General features: G+C 42.5%; 2 protein-coding genes across 33 annotated transcripts in view; both read left to right on the top strand.

Moving 5' to 3' along the window:
• The window catches only part of LOC307204961 (immunoglobulin lambda-1 light chain-like), a 139,707-nt gene extending 124,142 nt beyond the window's left edge, over positions 1-15,565 (top strand). For 9 of the 24 annotated variants that reach the window (XM_079957184.1, XM_079957183.1, XM_079957166.1 and 6 more), the window contains exons 3-4: positions 1,657-1,694; positions 6,094-6,654. In XM_079957184.1, coding sequence (XP_079813310.1) covers positions 1,657-1,694; positions 6,094-6,413 — 358 coding nt within the window. In that variant the 3' untranslated portion in view covers positions 6,414-6,654. Of the gene's footprint in view, positions 1-1,656; positions 1,695-6,093; positions 6,655-10,672; positions 10,711-15,004 lie in introns of those variants that run through there. The other 15 variants (XM_079957186.1, XM_079957185.1, XM_079957177.1 and 12 more) reach the window with 2 other exon arrangements.
• LOC307204974 (immunoglobulin lambda-1 light chain-like) overlaps positions 1-23,539 on the top strand; it is a 181,748-nt gene extending 158,209 nt beyond the window's left edge. For 8 of the 9 annotated variants that reach the window (XM_079957215.1, XM_079957213.1, XM_079957209.1 and 5 more), the window contains exon 4: positions 22,980-23,539. In XM_079957215.1, the coding sequence (XP_079813341.1) occupies positions 22,980-23,299 (320 nt within the window). In that variant the 3' untranslated portion in view covers positions 23,300-23,539. Of the gene's footprint in view, positions 1-11,154; positions 11,193-22,979 lie in introns of all 9 variants that reach the window. The other variant, XM_079957207.1, reaches the window with a different exon arrangement.
• Positions 23,540-24,808: the final 1,269 nt, after the last annotated feature.

The following is a 24,808-nucleotide window of genomic DNA, read 5'->3' on the forward strand; positions in this document are numbered from 1 at the left end:
AATCCTTATTGTTGTCAAAGACCAGGCAGAGACCCATAGAAGCAATGGAGTTTTCTTCTATCTGCAAATTTGAAGTGCAGGATTGTGCATTAGTGGAAGCATATATATTTCACCCTGAATAAATGAAATTCAGCAGCAGCTTTCAGAACTCAATGTACAAGTTCATTTTTTAAAACCTGTGATAAGTGTTTTCTCTGAGACATACTAGAAGCTAATTAAGGAAGTTCATACTTGAACTCCAAAGAACGGTCCAGTGCATTGAGTTTAATTTATTAAAAAACTATTGTGGCACAAAGAAAGCTTCACTGCCTCCAGACTGATTCAGTTGTGAGGCCTCTTGTCAGAAACAGAGCCAACATCTTCTGGACTAAATGAGACAGTGGTACCAATTTTTGGATTCTCCTCCAGAGACCAAACTGAAGTGGCAAAGTCCTGGTAACTTTCTAAGTGTTTGGACTACAACTCCCATCATCCACAATTAGGGTGGCCTATGGTCAGGGATGAAGGGGGTTGCAGTCACATGGAGGGCACTGCCTTGGCTACTGGTGGACCAAAGGAACTCATCCATCGCACTCCCAACATCAAGAGAAAAATAATGGGCAACAGAACTCCTTGGAAGACCTGAGAGTCTTCTGGCTGCCAGACAGAATCCAGGAATGCTGCTCCCACGGGTGTACCAGGTCATTATGTCATCTTTCTTCCAAAACAACGTTAACTATATTTTTAATTGTACAGTGGTACCTTGGTTCTCAAGCGCCTTGGTTCTCAAACGCCGAAAGTAAGTGTTCTGGTTTTTGAACGTTTTTTGGAAACCGAACGTCAAATGCGGCTGTTGGTTATTGTTTCTGGGTTGCCTGCACCAATCAGAAGCTGCGCCTTGGTTTTCGAACGGACTTCTGGAACAGATTAAGTTTGGCACTTTTGTTTTTGTATTTATTTTCCATTTTTGTTTTTGAGGCTTTTCCAGTTCATTTGTTTTTGTGACTGCGTGGAACCTAGTTCAGCTACTGATTGATTGATTGATTGATTGATTGATTGTGTGACTGCGGAAATGGATAACAGTCCCCCATCCAAACAATGACTATCATCAGTGCAGGTAAGAAAAAAATATAATTTTAATTTTTATCATCTACAATGCTGTCTTATTTATTTTATAGTACAGTACATTGGTTATTGCTTTCATTTTATGGATCAATAGTCTTGTTACATAGTACAATTCATGTTAAATTGCTGTTTTAGGGGTTGTTTTTAAAAGTCTGGAACAGATTAATCCGTTTTGCATTGCTCTCTATGGGAAAGCACGCCTTGGTTTTGGAATGCTTTGGTTTTGGAACAGACTTCTGGAATGGATTAAGTTTGAGAACCAAGGTACCACTGTATGTTCCATTGACTCTATTTAAAAGGTGGCTCATTTGTACTGCTTTTTTGTTTTGTTTTGTTTTGTTTTCGTCCACCACTTTATGAAACATTCAATCTCTTGGAAAAGTGGCTTATAATTTTTTTTAAACTTCTTAAGAAATAGGGGAGAAATATGTCACCGTAAGGAAAACAGAAGTTGTTTTGTTGTCCATTCTATTCCCAAATGGGATAGGTGTCAACAGCTTGTCTCTCCTTGTGAAGAGACAGCAGGTTTTTGTATAGCTGTGTGTCACTGTGGTGGATCTTCGGAGGAGGGACCCGCCTGACTGTCACAGGTAAGTCACTGAATTTATCACAACCCTTTCCATACCTGTGACAATATTCTAACTTTTCCATCATTTTTGCCCTCTTTTCCTTCTCTGACTGTAAACCTGACCTTAGGGCATTTGTTATTTAGTTTACAACGAGCCTTTCATAGAAAATGTACTTGTGATCCTAGCCAGAGCAGGATGTTGCAAATCCGTTTTACATGCCTCTTTTTTCCTCAAGAACATTGGACAGTTATTTCAGGCAGGGTGGGAAATTCTTTTCCTTAGTCTAGGTCAATGTGACTGTCTTTGGGAATCATTTTTTTGCAAATCTCCGTGGTGGCTAAACTCAGACATAATTTTACTGGTGGATGCTAAAGATAGCAGAGAAATGAATCTGAGCTGTGCTATTCCGGGTACCCGATGTGAATTAAGGGCAGTTTGGATAATCCCCGAATTGTGCTCCAAAGCTCACATTAAAGCAATACACCAACCAAAATGTCACAAAATAGCGTGAAACATTTCAGGTTTCCAGAAATCTCCATTCTGGATGGCCTAAACACTTGCACCTTACATTGTGACATTTTTGCCCACCTTATAAAATGGTTGGATCTGGGTTGTGTTGTTTTTTTTTCTAATGTAGCTCCCTTTACTTTTTCTAATTTCGTATTTTCATTTTGGGACTTCATAAGCAGAGGAATAGAGATTCTGTTTCTAGATAGCTCTGCAGTTCAGAGCAACATGCTCAGTCTAAGAGAACCATGACTCTCTACATTCTACAACACAAAATGCAATCATCTGAAATGGGAACCAGGGTCAACTCTGTGCGTAAAATTTCAGCAGAACTGAACGGGGTTTGGGAACAAACTGAAGTGACCACTTTGCAATTCACAGGGCATCGGAAGGTTGAAAGCAACCTAACCCATGAGATCGATGATCAGATCTCCTGACTTTTTCCTTTGCTGTTAAATCAACTGCACAGGCTTAATTTATTAATTGAAGTAGAGGCACAGCAGCAAAGATTATTAATGTAATTCCTTAGTCTCAGTTGCTGCATCCCAGACTTACTGTTGGTCCCACTGGAAAAATATATATGCTTCTTTCTTTCTTTCTTTCTTTCTTTCTTTCTTTCTTTCTTTCTTCTTTCTTTTGGAATATCTTCTTGGTAAATATAACAAAAAAAGAAAGAAGGAAGGGAAAAAAAACCATGGGCTGCACCCCATGCTAGTCCTTGCTCAGAGTAGACTTGCTGAAATGAACAAATTTAACTCCATTCATTTCAGTTGGTCTGCATGGATTAATACTGAGTTGGGTGCAACCCAGATGACATTAACAATAAGAATATTCCATTAATCCATTAATATAGGCATGTCCACATGTCCAAATAGGTACCTAAATGAGACTGATGGTTATAAGCCATGCATTAAAAGGGAGAAAGCACCAGGGCTGGTGGTCTTCAGATAGATAGATAGATAGACAGATAGATGATAGATAGATAGATGATAGATGGTCAAATCTTTATTTGAATCAGCCACTAGCCGTAGCAATAAAATAAAATAAAATGTACTGAAGATAGAGGTAAAAACCTAACTATAGAAAATACATTTTGGGGTTTTACATCATTAATCAAATGATAGATTTTATTCTAATTATCCCTGATAAAAGCCATGCACTTTTTGTACGGTGCAAATGAAGCTGTACAAAGAAAGGTAAAACTGATTGTAAATATATGTACTGTGTGTTGGGAGAAAAACTGGTGAACATTTTGTGAGGACCAAAAAAGAAACCTTAAATTGATTTGAAAACATGGGGAATTGAACTTAAGCCCAAGAAAATGAGAAACTATAATGGAGAGGATTAGTGCTTCCCTATTACCTGACGACAACACATACCAGTAAGATGACTTGTTCAGAGTTGCTTGTTCGTCTTTTTCTTGTAACATGGTTGAAATCATTTTATTATGATGTTTGCTTTTTTAAAAAAAATATGGATAAAAACCAATGCTCCCCTTCTGCTTTCAGTGGAGACTTCTGCTGACATATGAGAAGGGGGCAGTTTTCTCTAATTTTAACTATCCAAGTGTGGTTCCCCAACCTTTGAGATCCATTCCAGGGGGTTGTGGGACCTTCTGAACAGTGTGAGGCAGTTGGCAACGAGGGGAAACCATAGAAAATCCTTTCCCCCTTTCTATGTTCATAGATAGTGTCTTCACAAAACTGGAATGGATTTCACCTCAGGGATCGTTATCCTCTGAATTTGGAGTTAAGGCTTGTTCACAAAAGTGAAGCACTGCCTCATCCCCCCCAAATGACCCTCTCAGAGAGCAAAAATGGCCATTGCTTGGACTCCCAATTGGGGAGGGTGCTTCTACCCTCTGTTCCTGCTTGAAAGTGTCCCATAGACATCAGGTTGACCACTGTGAGAGCAGGACAGAGGACTAGATAGGCCTTTGCAGTCCTCATCCAGCTGAACTCTTCTTCTGTTTTAATGCTATGTTCTCTATCCATTCTTGGAGGCTGTCTCTCAACAGCAGTTGCTAGGAATCAAAAGTGCATGGAGCAGTGTAGCTCTCAGATTGTCAAATGACATGGGCTCTGTTGTCAAAGTCTGGGAATCGGACTTCCAAAATGGCATCCGGGCATATTTTTGCTGTGGTGTATGGCAACTAGGGCAATTATTTTATTTTTTAGAATAATGCTTTAAAAAATGAAAAAGAAGTCCAAAATGGAGAGCCAGTGTGGTGTAGTGGTTAAGAGCGGCAGTCTCGTAATCTGGGGAACCGGGTTCGCGTCTCCGCTCCTCCACATGCAGCTGCTGGGTGACCTTGGGCTAGTCACACTTTTCTGAAGTCTCTCAGCCCCACTCACCTCACAGAGTGTTTGTTGTGGGGGAGGAAGGGAAAGGAGAATGTTAGCCGCTTTGAGACTCCTTCGGGTAGTGATAAAGCGGGATATCAAATCCAAACTCTTCTTCTTCTTCTTCTTCAAAAGCTAATTTTATGGAGGAGATGTTCCCCCAAAAAGCTCAAAAACTTTGAAAAACAAAAAGGAACCCCTACTTTTGGGTTATGCCAACCCTTCTTTGGACCAGATCCAGAAAGGCTCATTGTATATTCTTTAAAATACTTATGCACAATGAACATAGGTGCTGACGCCCTGGGGCCCTGGGTGCCTGAGCACCCACAAATTTCCCCATGAACAGACCAGGTACCCACGAATTTCAGTTCCAGGGCCATGCACCCTGCATGGCACCCATGGCCCCGGGCACCCACAGTTGTGGAGCCAAGTTGGCACTCCTGACAATGATAGTTCGCCATGTGTACAAGAACAAATAAGGTGCTTTGTAGATCTCTCCTTTGCTATGGCTGTCAGTATAAATATGTGAGTTTAAAAGTGCGTATCAGGCAGGGAATGTATATCCCAGTTGCTAAGCAGCTCTCCAGTTTCTAAATTGGTCTTAACTTTGTTTTATCTTTGTGTTAATTAGTTTTAACTCATCAATATTTTATAGAGTGGAGATGAAAGGACAGAAGTTCAGGAAGTTTTTCAAAGCCCTATCTAGAAATGCCAGACTATGACCACAATACCTTTTGCATGGAAACCTTGCTCTGTGGCCTCTCCCATTAGCATAGACGTATGATCTACAACTCCCTCCCATGTGCATTATTGTATTCTAGTTGCAGATATTCCCAACCAGACTCATGCACTGTAATGAGAAGGAGAAATCTCTGAATAAACTCTTCCTCTTACAGATCACCACAGCTCAAGGGTGCCAAGAATGGCTGTGTTGCTTCATAGACCAAAAGATACAGGTTCAATTATGTGTATATTGCACAACAATGTTTTCTGTGCTATGAAGCATTAAGGTTCAGTTCCCCTTGGCAATTTTCATGAAGAGGTCAAAGGGGCCTTCAACCACACCTAGTCCAACTTACAGCTCAATGATTCCTCTTTCTAAAAATAGATGGTTCCAGGAGCTACCATTTAAATTTGCTCACAGTGCCTCAGAGTAATGCAGGAGCATTATGGGAAATTTAAATGGCAGCTCCCAGTTTCTGACACCACCATCACATAGAGCACAATAAATCTTTTAGGATACATACATATGATATATTAAATGGTTGGGCACTCTGAGAATATATAATGCATAATAGCAGTTAAATTGAGGAGAAGGCTTCACAAGCAACAGTATTACAAAGTTTCTTGAGGCTGGGGGTGAAGAGGAGATTCTTGAGGCTGGGGGTGGAGGAGATTGACATCAACAAGTCATGGTTTCCAGATAGTCAAATGTCCTTACAAAACATTTCAGGACACAACTTTGGGGAATAGAGTCAGATAGTACTTCCTTTATGAAATCAAATAAATTATTACATGTGTCAAATATTTAATATTCCCCTGAGACACAACACTTTCCCCTTGACTTCCAGGTCAGCCAACAGTACCACCAACAGTGAACGTCTTCCCACCATCCCCAGAAGAATTGAGGAGCTCAGACAGCGCCACCCTGGTGTGTCTCTTAGATGGCTTTTACCCAGGCGTTGTCGAAGTTACCTGGCAGGCTGATGGCACCCCCATCTCCTCTGGGGTGGAGACAACCACGCCCACCAAGCTGAATGACAAGTACGCGGCCAGCAGCTACCTCAGCATGAGAAAGTCCGACTGGGAGACGAAGGAGGAAGTCACCTGCAAAGTGACGCATGAAGAGAAGACCATTGAGAAGGTGGTGAGGAGATCGGACTGTGCCTAAAGGCTGGATGAGTCTGATGAGTTCCTCGTGCCTCCAGCAGCTGAGAAGAAAGAGTCCTTTCATGTTCAAGGGGGCCAAGTTTATTCTCTGATTTCCTCTAATGCTACATTGATCCATCAAGTCCGGTTTCCTCCCTTATGTCGTACCATTCCCCACACCTCCTACCTCCCTCTTCTCCCTGGAATCTCCTTTGTATGTTGGCTTATAATGTTTGCAAATGAATAAAATGTCATACATTTCACTGGTGTGATTACTTTACCCACTAACTTATTCCAGGTACTTCAAACAGGCTGTATTCATGGTTTCCTGTCATATTACAGAAGGAAGTGTGCTGTTACTCAGCCAAAATGCACTCAGCTCAGGTCTGTGGCTGGTAGTAGCAGCAGTGGAAAGAGCAGTGTGATTTCATGGAAACATAGGAATTGGTTTTCTCCCAAGTCAGCCCAGTGGTCCATCTAGGTGGGCATTTTCTACACCAGTGGGCTGTGGCTTTCCTGGAGTTCAGGCAGGGTTCTCTCTTAGTCCTACCTACCAATTTAGGTCCTGAGAAATGGAAAAGGTCAATTTCGGTTCGGGATGCATCCCAGATTCATTTCTGGTGGGTATTTCAAACATTCCCAAACATCACCTACATGTTCTTCCTTCCACTCCTTGGCTCACTCATTGCATTTAGGATGTTTAATGAAGAGGTACTAGGCTCTAATGAATTAAAATCCCGGGTTTCTCCAGAGTATAAGAGAAAATAAAATAAAATAAAAATAAAATAATAAAATAAAATAAAATAAAATAAAATAAAATAAAATAAAATTCCATAATCACTAGGAAGCTGTTAGCCAATACCTTACCAATATACACACTAAATTAGCAGACATGGAAAAAAGGTAGAAATCTTTGTACCTTGTGACTGACCTATGGCCCTTGAGTTGTTATAATTCCCATCATCCCTGGCCATTGGCCATGCTGGCTGAGTGGGATGCAAGCTGGAGTCCCACAGCATCTGCAGGGTCCAACCCTGGCATAAAGCAACAGCTATGGGACAGGATTTTGGTAAGCTTCCAGTTTGCTCCATCAGACTGCAGTCACCCTGCCTATACCATAAAAATGCATCTCCCGGTTTTGTGCACAATACTGTCATGAGGTATGTAGCCCATGAAGAAAATGCCACAGCACACCTTGTTCCCAGCTTTCTGCACACTCCTATTTGAATTAGGCTATGTGGCGGGGTGTCAGGGACTGGGCAGGGGAGGAATGGTGGAGACCCCTCCCCATCCTGACCCCTCCAGGGAGGAAGAAGAGGAAGACAGTACAGTGGTACCGGGTTAATTCGTTCCGGAGGTCCGTTCTTAACCTGAAACTGTTCTTAACCTGAAGCACCAATTTAACTAATGGGGCCTCCTGCTGCTGCCGCACCGCCGGAGCACAATTTCTGTTCTTATCCTGAAGCAAAGTTCTTAACCCGAGGTACTATTTCTGGGTTAGCAGAGTCTGTAACCTGAAGCATCTGTAACCTGAGGTACCACTGTATAGATCTAGAACAGGGGTTTGAGGTCACAGCTCAGAGGCAGAGGAGGTTGGAAGTTGGGAAATAATGGGAGAGAAGGAGACAGGACCGGAATGGCAGCTAGCTGACACGGTGTCTTTAGAAAGCATCCCAGACCCTCCATCTCCCAGAACCTGCAAGCCTTAAAAGTAGGAGATCAAAGAGCTCAAAGACAGAGGGCACATACCATCACCCATAGAAGTGATGATGAATGAGGAAGTGGGAGAGATGGGGGTGGAGATTCACTCAGGGGAACACCATTATCCAAGAGGATGGGTTCTCTAACTTCTCTCTGTAATATTGAAATAAAAAAGGACAGTAAGAAACTTTTCCTTGTCTTTATACTTTCCTGGACAACCACCCAGGAGCTGCTGACAGCAATCTGACAGGGGGAAAGGGAGAGAGAGGAAAATACCCATGTCCTTGCAAGATGTTTATGGCTGCTTCTGAGCCATATGTACACAATGGGTACCAGGAATGCCAACTTGACTCCACGACTGTGGCTGTCTGGCACCGTAGGTGCAATGAAGTGATCATGGCCCTGGCACAGAAATTTGTGGGTGCCCGGCCTTTCATGGGGAATTTTGTGGGTGCTCAGGAACTCAGGGCACCAGGGAGCGAACCTATGATGGGAATCAAATGTCAGGGAGCATCAAATGGTGAGGATTTACACCAGCTCAGCAAGCAGGTCTCTCCTTAGCCAGCTCCCACTTTTTTATTTCCAACCCATCCATGGAGGGCCAGCTTCCTCCCCTTCACTCTCAAAGTTCTCCAGCTGCTGCATCTCACCTCTCCTCAGCATCCAACTGGACCCTACTTAAGCCAGAGTTCTCTTGACCAAAGTTGTCTTCCATTCCATGCCTACATCTCCTAAGGTAATGGCCTTCCTCATGCTCACAGATTCACCCCCATAACAATGAGCAGTAGCCCCCACGGCATCTCCCCCAGTTTCTGCCTACGATGGACTACTACGAACACACACAACAGTGCAATAATGACCAAGAGGCCTTCCGCAGCATCATTTGTTTATTATAGTCTGTCTATGCCGTCTAGGCCTGAACATATGTAAGCAGACATGGTCCAAGCTACCTCGCTGACCAGGTGACCATGGCTGAACCTCATGGATGGTTCAGCAGGTCAACTCTATACCTTGGAACTAATTGCCACTCAAATGAGATACATAAATCAGAATAATAAAAGCCATCTGTTTGTGATTATCGGCTTTGCAGAAGTCTGCTGAAAAGTCTGCTCCTGTTGGCTTCTATCTATGGAATCCTTGGTGCTGACCACAAAATCCATGGTGCAGTGCAATTCTGATCAAAATACACTTGCAGGGAAACTTCCCAGGCCTGCGTTATTTTACACAGGAAGTTGGACAGTGTGCAAATGAGAGAAGTCAGAAGCCATAGAAGCAATCGAGAGTTTTCTTCTACCCACAAATCCTAAGTGCCAGATTATGCATCAGTGGAAGCTTCTCTATTTCACCCTGAATAAATGAAATTTATTGGCACCTCTCAAAACTCAATAACAAGATCATTTTTAAAAAATCAGTGATAACTGTTTTCTCTGAAACATACCTGTAGCTGATTAGGGAAGTTCATATTTAAGCTCCAGTGCATTGAGTTTAAATTATAAGAAACTAGTGTGCACAGACAAAGCTTCACTGCTTACAGATTCATGTACTTGTGAGGCCTCTCGTAAAAAACAGAGCCAACATCTGCTGCACAAAATAAGGCAGTGGTATCAATGGTTTGGTTCTCCTATAGAGATCTACTTAGGATGACTAAAGCAGAGGTAGACAACATGGTGGCTTCCAGATCTTTTGGACTACAATGCCCATCATCCACAGTTAGGATGGTCAATGCTTAGGGACGATAGGAGTTGTAGTCCACAGGAACTGAAGGGCCCCACAGTGCCTTCCCATGGACCAGAGAAATCCATCTATAATAGTCCTTACATTTATAAATGAATAACTTGGAACAGAACTACTTGGAAGTCCAGAGATTCTTCCAGATACCCATCACAGACTGTATCTGCCTTGCCCAGAGATAAGCCAGGTAAGTATAACATTTTTCTTCCAAAAACATAATGCTATGTACAATATTTCATTGCATGTTCTATTGACTTTAAGCATTCTTTAAAACCGTATTTGAACCGCTTGTTTGGACTAGTGTTTGTATACCGCTTTATGAAACGTTGGATTTCTGGGGATAGCAGCTTATAAATCTATTAAAAATAAACTTCTTCAGAATTGGGGGGAAATATGTCACTGTGGCGCTGTGGGTTAAACCACAGAGTCTAGGACTTGCCGATCAAAAGGTCAGCGGTACGAATCCCCGTGATGGGGTGAGTTCCCGTTGCTCGGTCCCTGCTCCTGCCAACCTAGCAGTTCGAAAGCACGTCAAAGTGCAAGTAGATAAATAGGTACCGCTCCGGCGGGAAGGTAAACGGCATTTATGTGCGCTGCTCTGGTTCGCCAGAAGCGGCTTAGTCATGCTGGCCACATGACCCGGAAGCTCCCTCAGCCACTAAAGCGAGATGAGCGCCGCAACCCCAGAGTCGGTCGCAACTGGACCTAATGGTCAGGGGTCCCCTTACCTTTACCTTATGTCACCGTAAGGACAATAGAAGTTCTCCTATTGCGCATTCTATTCCCAAATGGGATAGTTGTCGCATTGTGAAGGAACAGCAAGTTTTTGTCAAGCTGTGTGTCACTGTGGTTCGTCTTCGGAGGAGGGACTCACTTGACTGTCCTTGGTAAGTCACTGAATTTATCAGTCCTGTGGCAATGTTTTAACTTTTCCATCACTTTTGCCCTCTTTTCCTTCTCCGGCTGTCATTGACTTTGCAATGAGAATTTACTATAAACGGTATTTGAAATCCTAGCCAGAGCTGAATTGTGCAAACCCATTTTGCAGGTTTCTTCTCTCCTCAATAACACTGGAAAGTTAGGGGTGGACGGAGATTTCTTTTCCTTAGTCTAGGTCCTTGTGACAGTATTTGGGGGGGGGGGAATATATCGAAATAGCCTTGGTGGCTGAACCATTGGATGCAAAAGATGGTAAAAAAATAAAACTGAGCTGTAATGTCACTGTAAGGAAAACAGAAGTTGTCCTATTACCCATACTAATCCCATATGGGATAGTTGTCAATGGCCTTGTGAAGGAACAGCAGGTTTTTGTACAGCTTTGTGTCACTGTGGTACGTCTTCGGAGGAGGGACCCACCTAACTGTCACAGGTAAGTCACTGAATTTATCACAACCCTTTCCATACCTGTGACAATATACTAACTTTTCCATCATTTGTGACCTCTTTTCCTTCTCTGACTGTAAACCTGACCTTAGGGCATTTGTTGTTTATTTTACAATGAGCCTTTCATAGAAAATGTATTTGTAATCCTAGCCAGAGCAGGATGTTGCAAATCCGTTTTACATGCCTCTTCTCTCCTCAATAACACTGGGAAATTATTGGTGGGTCATTGTGACAATCTTTGAAAATATTTCTATCAAATTCCCCTTCCTGGCTAACCTTGACATAATCTTACTGTTGGATGTAAAAGATGGCAGAGAAGTAAATTTGAGTTGTAGTGTTCCTTCCAGGTACCCAATAAGATTTATGAGGAAGGTTGAATCAGTTTCTAATGGTGCTCCAAAATCCATATTAGTGCAAGAGACCAACCAAAATGTAATAAAATAGTGTGGAGAATCTCAGCTTTCCAGACCATTCTGGAGAACTGATAAACTTGCAGACTGCCCTGTGACATTTGGGCTGGGTTTATAAATGTATAGTCCGACTGTAGATTTCTGAACTTTCTTAGCAACTAATATGGCTCTCTTCACTTTTTCTATTTTGGGTCTCCCTATCTAGAATCATAGAACAGATTCTGTTCAAAAGAACTGTTTTTTGTTTTGTCAAACTCAGTAATCCACAGACGCAGGCTCCCAAACGACTTTTTAAAAGAAAAATCTGAAGATGTTCAACATTTTGTTGATAGTTAAATGTAGCCAAGTAAAATGTAAACCACAGTCTACATATTTCAGCAAAACTGAATGGGTTTTTCGGAGAAAGTTGAGTGATGGTTTTGCAGGAAGGCTAAGAGAGATCTAAACTGATATATCTAGAATCAGACCACCTGAGATTTAAGGGGCACGATGGAATCAAATGCAACAAGCTTCATTTTTTAACTAAAATAGAGGCACAGCAGGAGAGAGAATCAACCAATTTCCCTATTTCTTTAGTCTCAATTCTCACACCCTAAACTTAATGTTGGTCTCACTGGGGGGGAAATACGTGGGTACTTTTCTTCCTTTGTTCAATTTTTTATTTGCAAATATAAAAGGAAGGAGCAAAGCCAAAGACATTAGGTTGTATCTAATACTAGACATGTTTGGAGTAAACCAATTGCAGGCATAAAAGACTTACGTTCACACATTTCAGTGGGTCTTTTTGGATTAAAACTGAGTTGCATGCTACCCAGCTGGCACTGGCAATAAGAATATTCCATTAATGCTAATGTAAATATAAATATAGGCAGATTTACAAATAGGTATACGAATGATACTGATCATTATAAGCCATGCATTAAAAGGGAGAAAGCCCAGACCTAGAGGGGTTTAACAATCAATTTGTCTCCCATGGGAATTCTGTGAATTGTAGCTCTGTGAGGGGAATAGAGGGATCCTAAAATCTCTCCGCAACCTTTCCAAATTACCGTTCCCAGAGTACTTTGGGGAAAGCCATGACTATTTAGAGTGCTTTGATCCTATTTTAAATGGGTTGTGCAAATGGGTCTATACAAAGAGGGGTAAATCTGCTTGGAAATGTGTGTAAGTTGGGGGGAAAGTTGGTGAACATGAACTGATTTGAAAACACGGGAAATGGAACTTAAGCCCAGGAAAATAGGAAACTAAAATTGACCAGTTAACGTATATCTGTTACCTGACTACAACACTTGCCAATAGGATGCCTTATTCAGAAGTGCTTGTTCTTTTTCTCTTGTTGAAATCATATTATTATTATTATTATTATTATTATTATTATTATTATTATATTGATAAAAACCCATGCTCCTATTCTGCTTTCAGTGGAGCCATCCACTAACATATGAGAAGGGGACAGAGTTTTCTCTGATTTAGCCCACCCAACTGAGGTCTCCTCTGGCTTAAAATTCATTCCAGATGGTTGTGGGACCTTCTGAACAGTGTGAGGCAGTTGGCAGCGAAGGGAAGGGGGAACCAGAGAAAAACCAGCTCCCCGTTTTTATGTTAAAAAAAAATTAATAACTGGAAGGGATTTCACCTCAATGATTTTTATTCTCCAGATTCAGAGTTAAGGCTTGTTTACAGAAGTGAAATGCTGTCCTTCCCCTCTATATGGCTGTGCCAGCGAGCAAAAATGGCTTGGACTCCCAAATGGGCAGAGTGCTGCTGCACTCTGTTCATGCTTGTGAGCTTCCCATAGACACCCAGTTGATCGCTGTGAGAGCAGAATGGAGGACTAGATGGGCCATTGCAACCCTGATCCAGCAGACCTCTTATTTTCTGATGCTATGTTATTCTTCCGCTCTTGGAGGCCATTTTGCAATACCCGTTGCCATGGATCAAAAGCACAGAGAGGGCTGTTGCTCTCGGAATCTTTTTGCAAGCTTCCAATAGACATCAGGTTGACTGCTATGAGCGCAGTGTCCCAAGCAGATGGGCTTCTTGCCTGATCCAGAAGGGCTTATCTTATTGACTTTAAAATATTTATGTGCAATGAAAGTTCACCCCCTCTGAGAGCAAACAGGGTGCTTTATTGATCTCTCCTTTGCTATGGCAGTCAGTATAAATATGTGGGCCACTTCCCCAGAAGAACTCGTAATTTTGAACAATCCTTTGTCCTTAGGAACAAGTGACCAGTCCAAATTGTGCATTGACCTTGTCCACTACTGACCATGTCAGGGAATGGGTAACATAGTCATCCTCTACTTGTGCCCGGATGCTGTGATACCAGAAATCACATCAGCCCTGGCCATGCTTAATGGGGCTGTCACAGACTCTGCTAACCCAGAAATAGTACCTCGGGTTAAGAACTTTGCTTCAGGATAAGAACAGAAATCGTGCAGCAGTGGTGCAGCGGCAGCAGGAGGCCCCATTAGCTAAAGTGGTGCTTCAGGTTAAGAACAGTTTCAGGTTAAGAACAGACCTCCAGAACGAATTAAGTTCTTAACCCAAGGTACTACTGTACTACATGTTTTTATATTTGCCTTGAGAGTCTTTAAATCTCTTTTGTTGACCACCAGCATTGCACTTCCCATTTTTAAGTTCAGAATACAGTGGTACCTCCAGTTGCAAATGGTTGGATCCCAAGGAATTCACAACTGGAGGTGCAGCTACTGCGCATGTGCGTGACACTGTTTAGCGCTTTTGCGCATGCGCGCATGGTGAAACCCGGAAAAATACTTCTGGGTTTGCTACATACATATCCCAAAGGATATGTAACCAGAGGTCAAGGTAAGCAGAGGTAGCACAGTAGTTGCTTTGGAAAATGATAATCAGGCATCAGCACAACATGATCAGTACAACTTTGCTTCTTCCAGTACACTGGCCTGTTTTCCCAAATGATGTGTAAAATTTGACAGCAGCTCTCTGGTGTCTATGGCATTCTAGATGTGGATATTCCTAACTGGACTGATGCAGTCTAAACTCTTCCTCTCACAGATCACCACAGTTCAAACATGGCAAGAATGCCTGTGTTACTTCATAGATCATAATATGTTTTGCACAGGCAGAATCATGTGTTTGTTGCACGACAACACTTTGGGTTGTTACAAAGGAATACGACCTGGTTCTCCTGGGCCTCTTTCATAAAGAGCTGTAAGACATCTTGTAGGACACTTCCAGCTCAAAGTATAGCTACCAAATAGTAACAGTTCCTTCCAAAACATTTCAGCACACTACATTGGAGTCAGATAGTGCTTCCTTTATGAAATCAAATAACTTATTACATGTGTCAAATATTTAATACTCCCCTGAGACACAACACTTAACCAGATTTCCCCTTGACTTCCAGGTCAGCCAACAGTACCTCCAACAGTGAACGTCTTCCCACCATCCCCAGAAGAACTGAGGAGCTCAGACAGCGCCACCCTGGTGTGTCTCTTAGATGGCTTTTACCCAGGCGTTGTCGAAGTTACCTGGCAGGCTGATGGCACCCCCATCTCCTCTGGGGTGGAGACAACCACGCCCACCAAGCTGAATGACAAGTACGCGGCCAGCAGCTACCTCAGCATGAGAAAGTCTGACTGGGAGACGAAGGAGGAAGTCACCTGCAAAGTGACGCATGAAGGGAAGGCTGTTGAGAAGGTGGTGAGGAGATCGGACTGTGCCTAAAGGCTGGATGAGTCTGATGAGTTCCTCGTGCCTCCAGCAGCTGAGAAGAAAGAGTCCTTTCATGTTCAAGGGGGCCAAGATTATTCTCTGATTTCCTCTAATGCTACGTTGATCCATCAAGTCTGGTTTCCTCCCTTATGTCGTACCATTCCCCACACCCTCTCCCTTCCTCTTCTCCCTGGAATCTCCTTTGTATGTTGGCTTATAATGTTTGCAAATGAATAAAATGCCATACATTTCACTGGTGTGATTACTTTACCCACTAACTTATTCCAGGTACTTCAAACAGGCTGTATTCATGGTTTCCTGTCATATTACAGAAGGAAGTGTGCTGTTACTCAGCCAAAATGCACTCAGCTCAGGTCTGTGGCTGGTAGCAGCAGCAGTGGAAAGAGCAGTGTGATTTCATGGAAACATAGGAATTGGTTTTCTCCCAAGTCAGCCCAGTGGTCCATCTAGGTGGGCATTTTCTACACCGGTGGGATGTGGCTTTCCTGGAGATCAGGCAGAATTCTCTATATGAGGTGCTTTTTTCTGGGGGGGACGCAGGGGGACGCATACCCCTAAACATTTTGTGAATCTAATGGGAGAAGAAAAAAATTAGTTTCTTCTCTAGCACAGTGAATCGTCTGTTTCATTGCTACCCCCAATGGCGGCCTTTTGTCCATTTTCTGTGTTTATTTTTCTCAAGTTGAACTATAAAATGGTGATTTTCTTGAGTCAAAATGAGAGTACCTCTAAACATTTTTTTTAAAATAAAAAAAGCACTGTCTATATTTGACCTGTGATCCTTTCCAATGAGCAGTGCTTTATCTAAACAGGTTCCAGTGCTAGAGGAGCAGAGCTACATAATGTCTCAGCAACCTTTTTAGTATTATTATTGTGATCAACTGACCCTTTCAATTTTTTTTAATGAATTGGCTTCCTTTGCCCAGTGTAAGTTGACTGGTTGTCATTCCACTCCATGATTCATTTCAGGTGGTCTTTCAAACATTCCCAAACATTGCCGCTGGTCTGCCATCTTCTTCAAGCCACAATATGGAGAGTGGTCCATTCGGGTCCATAGGTACAAATGGAGCCCTGGTCCACCAACCCTGGTCCACCAACCTCAGTGTCCTCAGGAAGACCCAACTTGCCTGCCTTCTGTACAACCATTCAACAGATGGCTCTGCCTCTACTTGGCTCTAGCCCTACTTTCCACCCAATCAGTTTCATTGCTCTGATTGCTTTGGGGAGGCAATATGAAGAGCCGATAGCCTCCAGTGAATGAAAGTCATAGGTTTCCCTGAAGAATAGGATAAATTCTTTTAAAAACTGCTTTAAGTATGTCTAACTGCTTCTGAAGACCATGTGGAATGATTGGTATAAGAACAGTATACCTGAAGGAGCGTCTCCACCCCCATCGTTCAGCCCAGACACTGAGGTCCAGCTCCAAGTGCCTTCTGGTGGTTCCCTGCCTGCAAGAAGTGAGGTTACAGTAGGCCTTCTCAGTAGTGGCACCCGTCCTGTGGAACACCCTCCCATCAGATGTCAAGGAAATAAACAACTATCTGACTTTTAGAAGACATCTGAAGCCAGCCCTGTTTAGGGAAGTTTTTAATGTCTGATGTTTCATCGCTTTTATTATTAATAATAATATTCTGTTGGGAGCCGCCCAGCCAGATGGGCGGTGTATAAATTATTATTATTATTATTATTATTATTATTATTATTATTGCAATGACATACTGAAAAAAGTGACCTGCTTACTGTGCTAGCATAAATCCTGGTTAATAATAATAATAATAATTCCCAGACACCACTTTGGTACTTCCTCTTTCCCCATTTTTAGAATGAAAGGTAACTCCTGAACAGAGATATGAAAACCTACAAGAAGAAAAGTGGAAAAATTGAGGAAACTCATTTCCCCAGAAATATTTCCAAGTTGTTCTTTCCCCCTATTTATTGCCCCCAAAATTGAAAGGAAAACCACAAAAATTGGTAGGGGGACAATTTTTTCCATATTTTTTCCCAGGCCTTCACATCTCTAGTGCTTCTGATGTAAATGTCCACCTCATCTGTTATCTTGTTTCCCACAGCTGGTAGCCAGGTTTGCTTCCAGGAAGCCCACAAGAAGGCAACTCTGAGGAACTCTACATTAGTTGCTAGCAGTGGGCACTTCTACATGTAAATGAGAAGACAAATATTTTCTCCCTCATCAGCCTTCTCCCTCCCCTGTTTTTCTCACATCCACACTGCTCCATGACAAAACCCTTCCACCCCAAAAGAGATAACCATCCGCTTCATTTTGATACATCAAAATAAGAGAGGGTCTCCAACTTTAATTTCTGAGTGTCGGCTTAAAATATCAGCCTACTGTTGGCATCCACAGGAGACTACAGAACCCATGATACAGTGCAACTGTGATCAAAATACACCTCCACAGAAACATCCCAGGCCTGTGTAAGGCAGGGAATGGAAGCCAGAACCACGACAGCAGAGGCAAATAACAAAGCATAGGTTCCAGCGTTTCTCTAATCAAAACAGGGACATCCTATTCCACAAGAGTAATTTTACTATTAATATCCTTCCCATCTGACTGGGTTGCCCCAGCAACTCAAGGCAGCTTCCAACATATATAAAACCATAATAAAACATTGAAGATTTTTTAAAGAAAACCTTCCCTATACAAGGCTGCCATAAGATGGAACCGCGGGTTGGATAACTCAATTCCCTTCAACATTTCTCTGATGAAAATAGGGATGTCCTAAGGAAAAGGGGCCTCTTTATGGATCACTGCCTTGTCATGGCAAAGGGGCTTGAATAACTCAGTGTAGCTATGAGTTATGGTGTGCAAGGCCACCCAAGACGGACAGGTCTTAGCCGAGAATTTAGACTAAATATGATCCACCTGGAGAAGGAACTGGCAATCCACTCCAGTATTTTGCCAAGGAAACTCCATGGACATAAAAAAGGAGTAGCTTTGAGAAGAAAGTGAGCGTTTCCAAGGCATGCCCTGGTTCATGGGATCATGGAGAGTCAAACACAATTAAGATGACTAAACAACAACAACAAAAGGAAAAGGGAGACATTCTGGGATCAAAGCAGAAACCGGGGTGGCTTCTGTAAATCCAGGGCTGTTCCCTCGAGAGACTGACAACGTTATTTTTAAGGTATTTTAAATGGTTTCTCAAAGGGTTAAGATGTCATACTAGCTGCTCATTACAGGTGAGTTCCTATGTATTGTCAAAGAAACGGTTCAATGCCTTGAGTTAATTTATAAGAAACTTTTGCAGCATAGATAAAACTTCACTGTCTGTGTGATCTCTTCTAAGAAACAATTTCTTCATTAACTGGATGTGTTACTGTTTCCCAGAAAGGTAAGGTTGCCTGACTAATTCATCCTTTGGGAATTCTGATGCAAACTGATATGATCATTGGCCCCATGGACTAAGGTGCAAATCGGTCATCTTTGGATTTTGTGTTTCTCCAAATTTTGCGATACAGTTCTTAGCTTAAAAAAATCAAGGATCTGCATCTTAGAATCAAATCTGTTTTCAGAAATGCATGATTTGAGAGAAATATGTATATTGGAAAAAATACGTTCAAAATTAACCATGTTTGTGGCAAATTAAATAACAATAGCAATTGTAGATTAATGTGGGAAGGGGACCAAAGGGACTTACAAATGGAAATGGATTTATGAATGATTATGGATCTATGAATGGACATGGACAGGAAATAAACTGACCCATTCATCCCTACCACTGGAAAATTGGTTGGATAAAGGACTTCATCTAACATACTCCCTGCATCCAAGAACAGACTGTCTGGGCAATGGAAGATCTACAACCAGGAAGATTTACAAAGAGTCACGTACCGGTATTTTAAAAATAACTGTTATGGTTTGATAACAGGACCTTATCACTGTCACCCCAGAGATAGGTTTGTTTTGTTTTTTTCAAAAAAGAAATGCACCATTGCCTACAACTTCTTTGGAAACAGTACAATTTTCTTTTAGAAAATGCATACCATTGTTTATTGCCCACTGTCAGGTCCCGTGGCAAGAATGGAGAAACATTTTGGCCCTCTGGACATGACTGGACTCCCAGCTCCTGCCAATGCAAGTCAACATGGTCAATGGTCAATGATGATGGAAGTCATAGTCAAGCAAGATTTGGGGGGGGGGGTCCCAGGTCTGCCTACTCCTCCCAGATGGACTGAGGTTCTGTACCATTTCACACCTGTGAGGGAGGCAGGTTTTTGTACAGCCGTGTGTCACTGTGGTGGGTCTTCGGAGGAGGAACCCACTTGACTGTCACAGGTAAGTCACCAAATTTATCCTGAATCTTTCTGTACCCAATGCAATATTCTAATATTTCCATCATTTTTTGCCTTCTTTTCATTCTCTGATTCTTGATTGACTTTTGGGCTTTTCGTATTATATCTACGCTGATTCTTTCATAGGGACTGTTGAATTGTTAAAAAACCAGGCAGTGGGTTAAAAAAAATCCTATCCGCTGCATGTAGAAACAAAGATGGATCAGTTTAATCCTACCTCTCGGGTGGTGGGGTGCATCAATGAAATGTCTCTATAAACTCTATCAGTCTTTCCCACTGGGCGGAAATTATGTTCGAAAACTGAGTTTGAGTTGTGGCATCTCCTATACAACTGGATTACATCTGATGGGATTCACTGATTCTGCTATTAAGAATCCTGACTGTGAATGAACAAAAATAGAGTAAAATAGATAGTTTATAAACTTGCAACAAGCTCTTTTTAAATATTCACTGAGAGTTTCCATCTAGATTTTACTTTAATGATAGAAACTATGCAATTGTTTTTCCAAAGTTGAACTGAGTTTTGTGAATGACACTTCATCAAAATGAAATGGTAGATCTTATTCTACTTTTTTTGGGGGGGGGGGTTATTCTGAGAAATGCAATCCAAAATCCATAACAATAGCACTGTTGAAGTCTATGCAACTGCACTGGCAGAAGTAGACTATGAATTTTAGCCTTACGCAGTGACTTTAGCGAGATTGTAGGAAAAGAACCACTTTATTGAGTGCATACAAGTGTATGCAAAACCAAAATATTAGACTCTGGGATGCCATAAATTTTAAAGACACCCAATTGTTCAAATTGTCATGTCACCCTCTAAGACATCGAGATGAAATCAGTCTTGAAGATGGAAATCAGGAGCCTATTATAACTATAAGAGGATACAGGTGCCTGATGGCCACCATCAAAGCTGATTTCACAGATGTATTAGTTTTTTCACATGTTGACTTGAATCCGCATGATCTAAGTGTTTGATCTCAGAGCTAATTCCTCTGGGGGCATGCTATTTTAAAGATCTGATATTCTAAAGTAGGCTGGGTATAGAAGGCATTGGAGTCCAAGCACCCTTTCTGAGAAAGGTTCGCTGGAACTATTTTTGAGCTTCCACAATGTCACCACATTGAATTATTTTCAAAGAGGTTTCTCCAAGAGAAACTCTTCTTAGATTGCACCCAGAATTGTCCATCAGTTCATTGCAAGGATGGGACAACCTGTGACTCCTCCAGATTTTTCTGGGCTGCAGCTCGCAATAACCCTAGCCATTAGCCATGCTGGCCAAAACTACGGAGAGTTGAGTCCAACAACTCAAAACAGGTTCCCCCTGTTTTGATAGACTCAGTTTTTTTAGGGAGAATGTCTTCTTCCTGAATATATTAGTGATTCCATGGCAGGAGTAAGTGGCAGAATCCAACCATTCCAATGCATTTACTGGAATCGAGTCAATGTATATATATATTTTTTAAAATACATCTGTTTGGGAAAACCCTGCTATAACGTATAGTATTCTCTTACAATTCTGTGTGATACCAAAGCTAATTCCTCTAGGACATCCTATTTTAAAGATCTGATCTTCTAAGAAGGGCTGAGAATGTGGTCAGTGGCGATAAGATTATGATAACAGATTACTAATTCACAAGAGCTCAGCCCATCATCCCCAATTGTCCCTAGTTACCAGTGATAGGTATGGTTTTCTGATGTCTGTTCCTGGTCAATGTTTCCTGCATTTGTCCACATAATAACTTTGGGAGATGCCTTATTGAGCAGTTGGATGTGAAACCCGTGGCCCTCCAAACATTGTTGAGCTCTAGCTCCTATCAGCTGCAAATGCTTAGAGATTATTGGAGTCATAGCCCAACCACATCTGAATAACCAGAGCTTTCACATCCCAGTATGAGAGTATTCAGTGTTCAATGATTCAGCTTCCTTCGCTGTAGAAGTTAGATTTATGGATGGATGTATCTTGTGCCCATATAAGTACATTGGTCTTGGTTTATAGAAGTACAACAAAGTTGGCCAGGGGGGTGGTAAAAGTGAGAAAAATATGAGGAAAAACTTGAAGAAACTGTGTCTGTTTAGCTGGGACAAGAAAAAGCTGAGCTGGGGTATAAAGAACAATATCTGAAAGGCTATCACCCAGAAGATGACAACAGCCTGTTCTCTGGTGCCCCAAAGGGCAGATCCAATTAAGTTTGCAGAAAGATAAGCTTCTAGTTGGTGAGAGAAGTTTAGCAACGCCAACCAGTTATGTAGAGGATTTCTGATTTGTTGACCATCATAAAGGGGATAATGATGTAATTACTTATAAAGATCGTGGGTCTTCAAGTGTAGGCTGGACAGAGTTCTGCTGAGATCACTCTAGCTCTGGATCTCCTGCAGCAAGCAGGATGTTGGACTAGGTAACCTGCAGGAGCCCTTCCATAATTCCCCATTCTCTATGGCTCTCCAACTCTATGATTCTATAGACTTACACTCCATGCAGTGCTCAGCTTGCCGCATTAACCCATTAAGCAACTATGGAAGCATATATTGAATCACCCACTGACTAGGCAGTGGAAGCTGGTCCATTTGGGTCAATAGAGTGCTACCCCATCAACCTCAATGTGCCCTCAGCCAGCGCTCACATGACTGCTTTCTTACTTGCAACCACTACGGGGGTGGCCCTGGCTGTCAGCTTTTCCTCCTTAGTCTCACTGTTGCTCTTCTAGTACTCAGCAGGGAAGAGGATGGGGACAAAATTAGAATGAGTTGGCTTCGCCTGTCACTGGTTCCAGCTCCACCTAACATTGGTCTCCCTTGCTTTCTGCTGCACCAATCCTAGTGGGCATCACTGTAATGAAGGCAGGTTCTCAGCATATATCTAAGCAGAAGAGTATATTTAAGCAACCCTTCTACAAATTAAATTAATCCAGCAGGCAGATTGTCCAGCAATGTGCAAAGGTGAGGAACAAGGGAAATGGCTTGGCCAGCAATCCTTAAGGTGGGAATGGGGTGTTCCAATGAGTGTCTGCCAATTCTTATTTCTGAGCTGCTGAGGGTAAGTTAGACTCGGTGTCATATATCAGTCAAAAAGGAAGAACAGGGTGCTTCTGAAACACACTCAGAGTGTCCTGCTCTGATTAGAGCACAACCAGGACCTACACTCTGAGGACTGGGAGACAGCCTTCGCAAACTAGAAGACATGACTTCCAGAGGCGTTTGTTTTTTAAACAAGGAAATAGGATCCGATTGCAATTCCTTTATGAAATCAAATAAATTACGCAATCCCATATGTCTCTATTATATAATATTCCCCTGAGACACGACACTTAACCAGATTTCCCCTTGACTTCCAGGTCAGCCAACAGTACCTCCAACAGTGAACATCTTCCCACCATCCCCAGAAGAATTGAAGAGCTCAGACAGCGCCACCCTGGTGTGTCTCTTAGATGGCTTTTACCCAGGCATTGTCGAAGTTACCTGGCAGGCTGATGGCACCCCCATCTCCTCTGGGGTGGAGACAACCACGCCCACCAAGCTGAATGACAAGTACGCGGCCAGCAGCTACCTCAACATGAGAAAGTCCGACTGGGAGAGGAAGGAGGAAGTCACCTGCAAAGTGACGCATGAAGGGAAGGCTGTTGAGAAGGTGGTGAGGAGATCGGACTGTGCCTAAAGGCTGGATGAGTCTGATGAGTTCCTCGTGCCTCCAGCAGCTGAGAAGAAAGAGTCCTTTCATGTTCAAGGGGGCCAAGTTTATTCTCTGATTTCCTCTAATGCTACGTTGATCCATCAAGTCTGGTTTCCTTCCTATGTCGTTCCCCTCCCCACATCTCCTCCCTTCCTCTTCTCCCTGGGATCTCCTTTGTATGTTGGCTTATAATGTTTGCAAATTAATAAAATGCCATACATTTCACCAGTGTGATTTCTTGACCCACTCATTTATTCCATCTCCTTCAAACAGGTTGTGTTCATGGTTTCCTGTCATATTACACTCTGTGCTACACAGAAGGAAGTGTGCTGTTACTCAGCCAAAATGCACTCAGCTCAGGTCGACGGCTGGTAGCAGCAGTGATAAAAGCAGTGTGATTTCATGGGAATGTAGGAAGCGGCCTTCTCCCAAGTCTGCCCATTGGTCCATCTAGGTGGGCATTTTCTACACTGGTGGGCTGTGGCTTTCCTGGAGATCAGGCAGGGTTTTCTCTTAGTCCCACCTACCAATTCAGCTCCTGGGAAATGGAAAAGGTGGATTTGGGATCAGGATGCATCCCAGAATCATTTCGGGGGAGGGGGTATTTCAAACATTCCCAAACATCCCTTCCAATCCGACATGTTCTTCCTTCAACTCAGTGGAGCACTTGTTGCATTCAGGATGTTGCCTGAAGGCTGAATGAGTCCATTGTGGGCCTCATGCTTCCATCAGGGTCCTTCCTTCCTCCAAGGGACCAAGTCTGTCCTCTGATTTCCACTATTGCTACTTTTATCCATTAAAGTCTGGTTTCCTTCCTATGTTGTTCCCCTCCCCACAGCCCTCCCTTCCAAGTCTCCCTTGAGCCCCCTTTGTCTGTTGGCTTCGAATGTCAGCACATTAATAAAATTTCGTACATTTCACTGACATTATTTCTTTACTAAGTGACTTTTCCACGTAAGCAAGTTGATTTACAGCAATAACAACCACACATTCCTACTTTGTGGGAAGAAACATTCCCTTACTCAGCCAAAATATTCCCTGTCTATTCTTTAGTATATTTGGAAGCTCAATTCCTACAGCATTGCTTTAGAAACAGGGAAAGAAATTGTACCAGGCCCTACTGCAGCTAAATTATGGTCCAATGGAAGAGGAGCAAAGCCGTAGCTGATTAGCAGAGCACCTCCTTTGCATGCAGAAGGTCTCTGTTTCAATCTCCCAGGAGAACTGGGAATGTCCACAGTCTGAAACACTGGCAATCAGTATGGACAATACTGAAAGAGATACACCAATGGTTTGACTTGGTTGAAGGCAGCATCCTGTTTAAAAGGAGATTGGTTGGGTCCAGGTTTCATTCCAAGGAATTCCCTGACACTTGATTTCACACACACACAACCAGGTGTGACCTGGAGGGGAGATGCAACACAGGTATGGCAGGGCTGTGGTGCCAAGCAGTTAGCCCCATCCCCTTGAGGTCATGTGACTCTCCCAACCCCT

Source organism: Podarcis cretensis (genome assembly GCF_951804945.1).
Source record: "Podarcis cretensis genome assembly, chromosome: 16".
NCBI classification, from domain to species: Eukaryota; Metazoa; Chordata; class Lepidosauria; order Squamata; family Lacertidae; genus Podarcis; species Podarcis cretensis.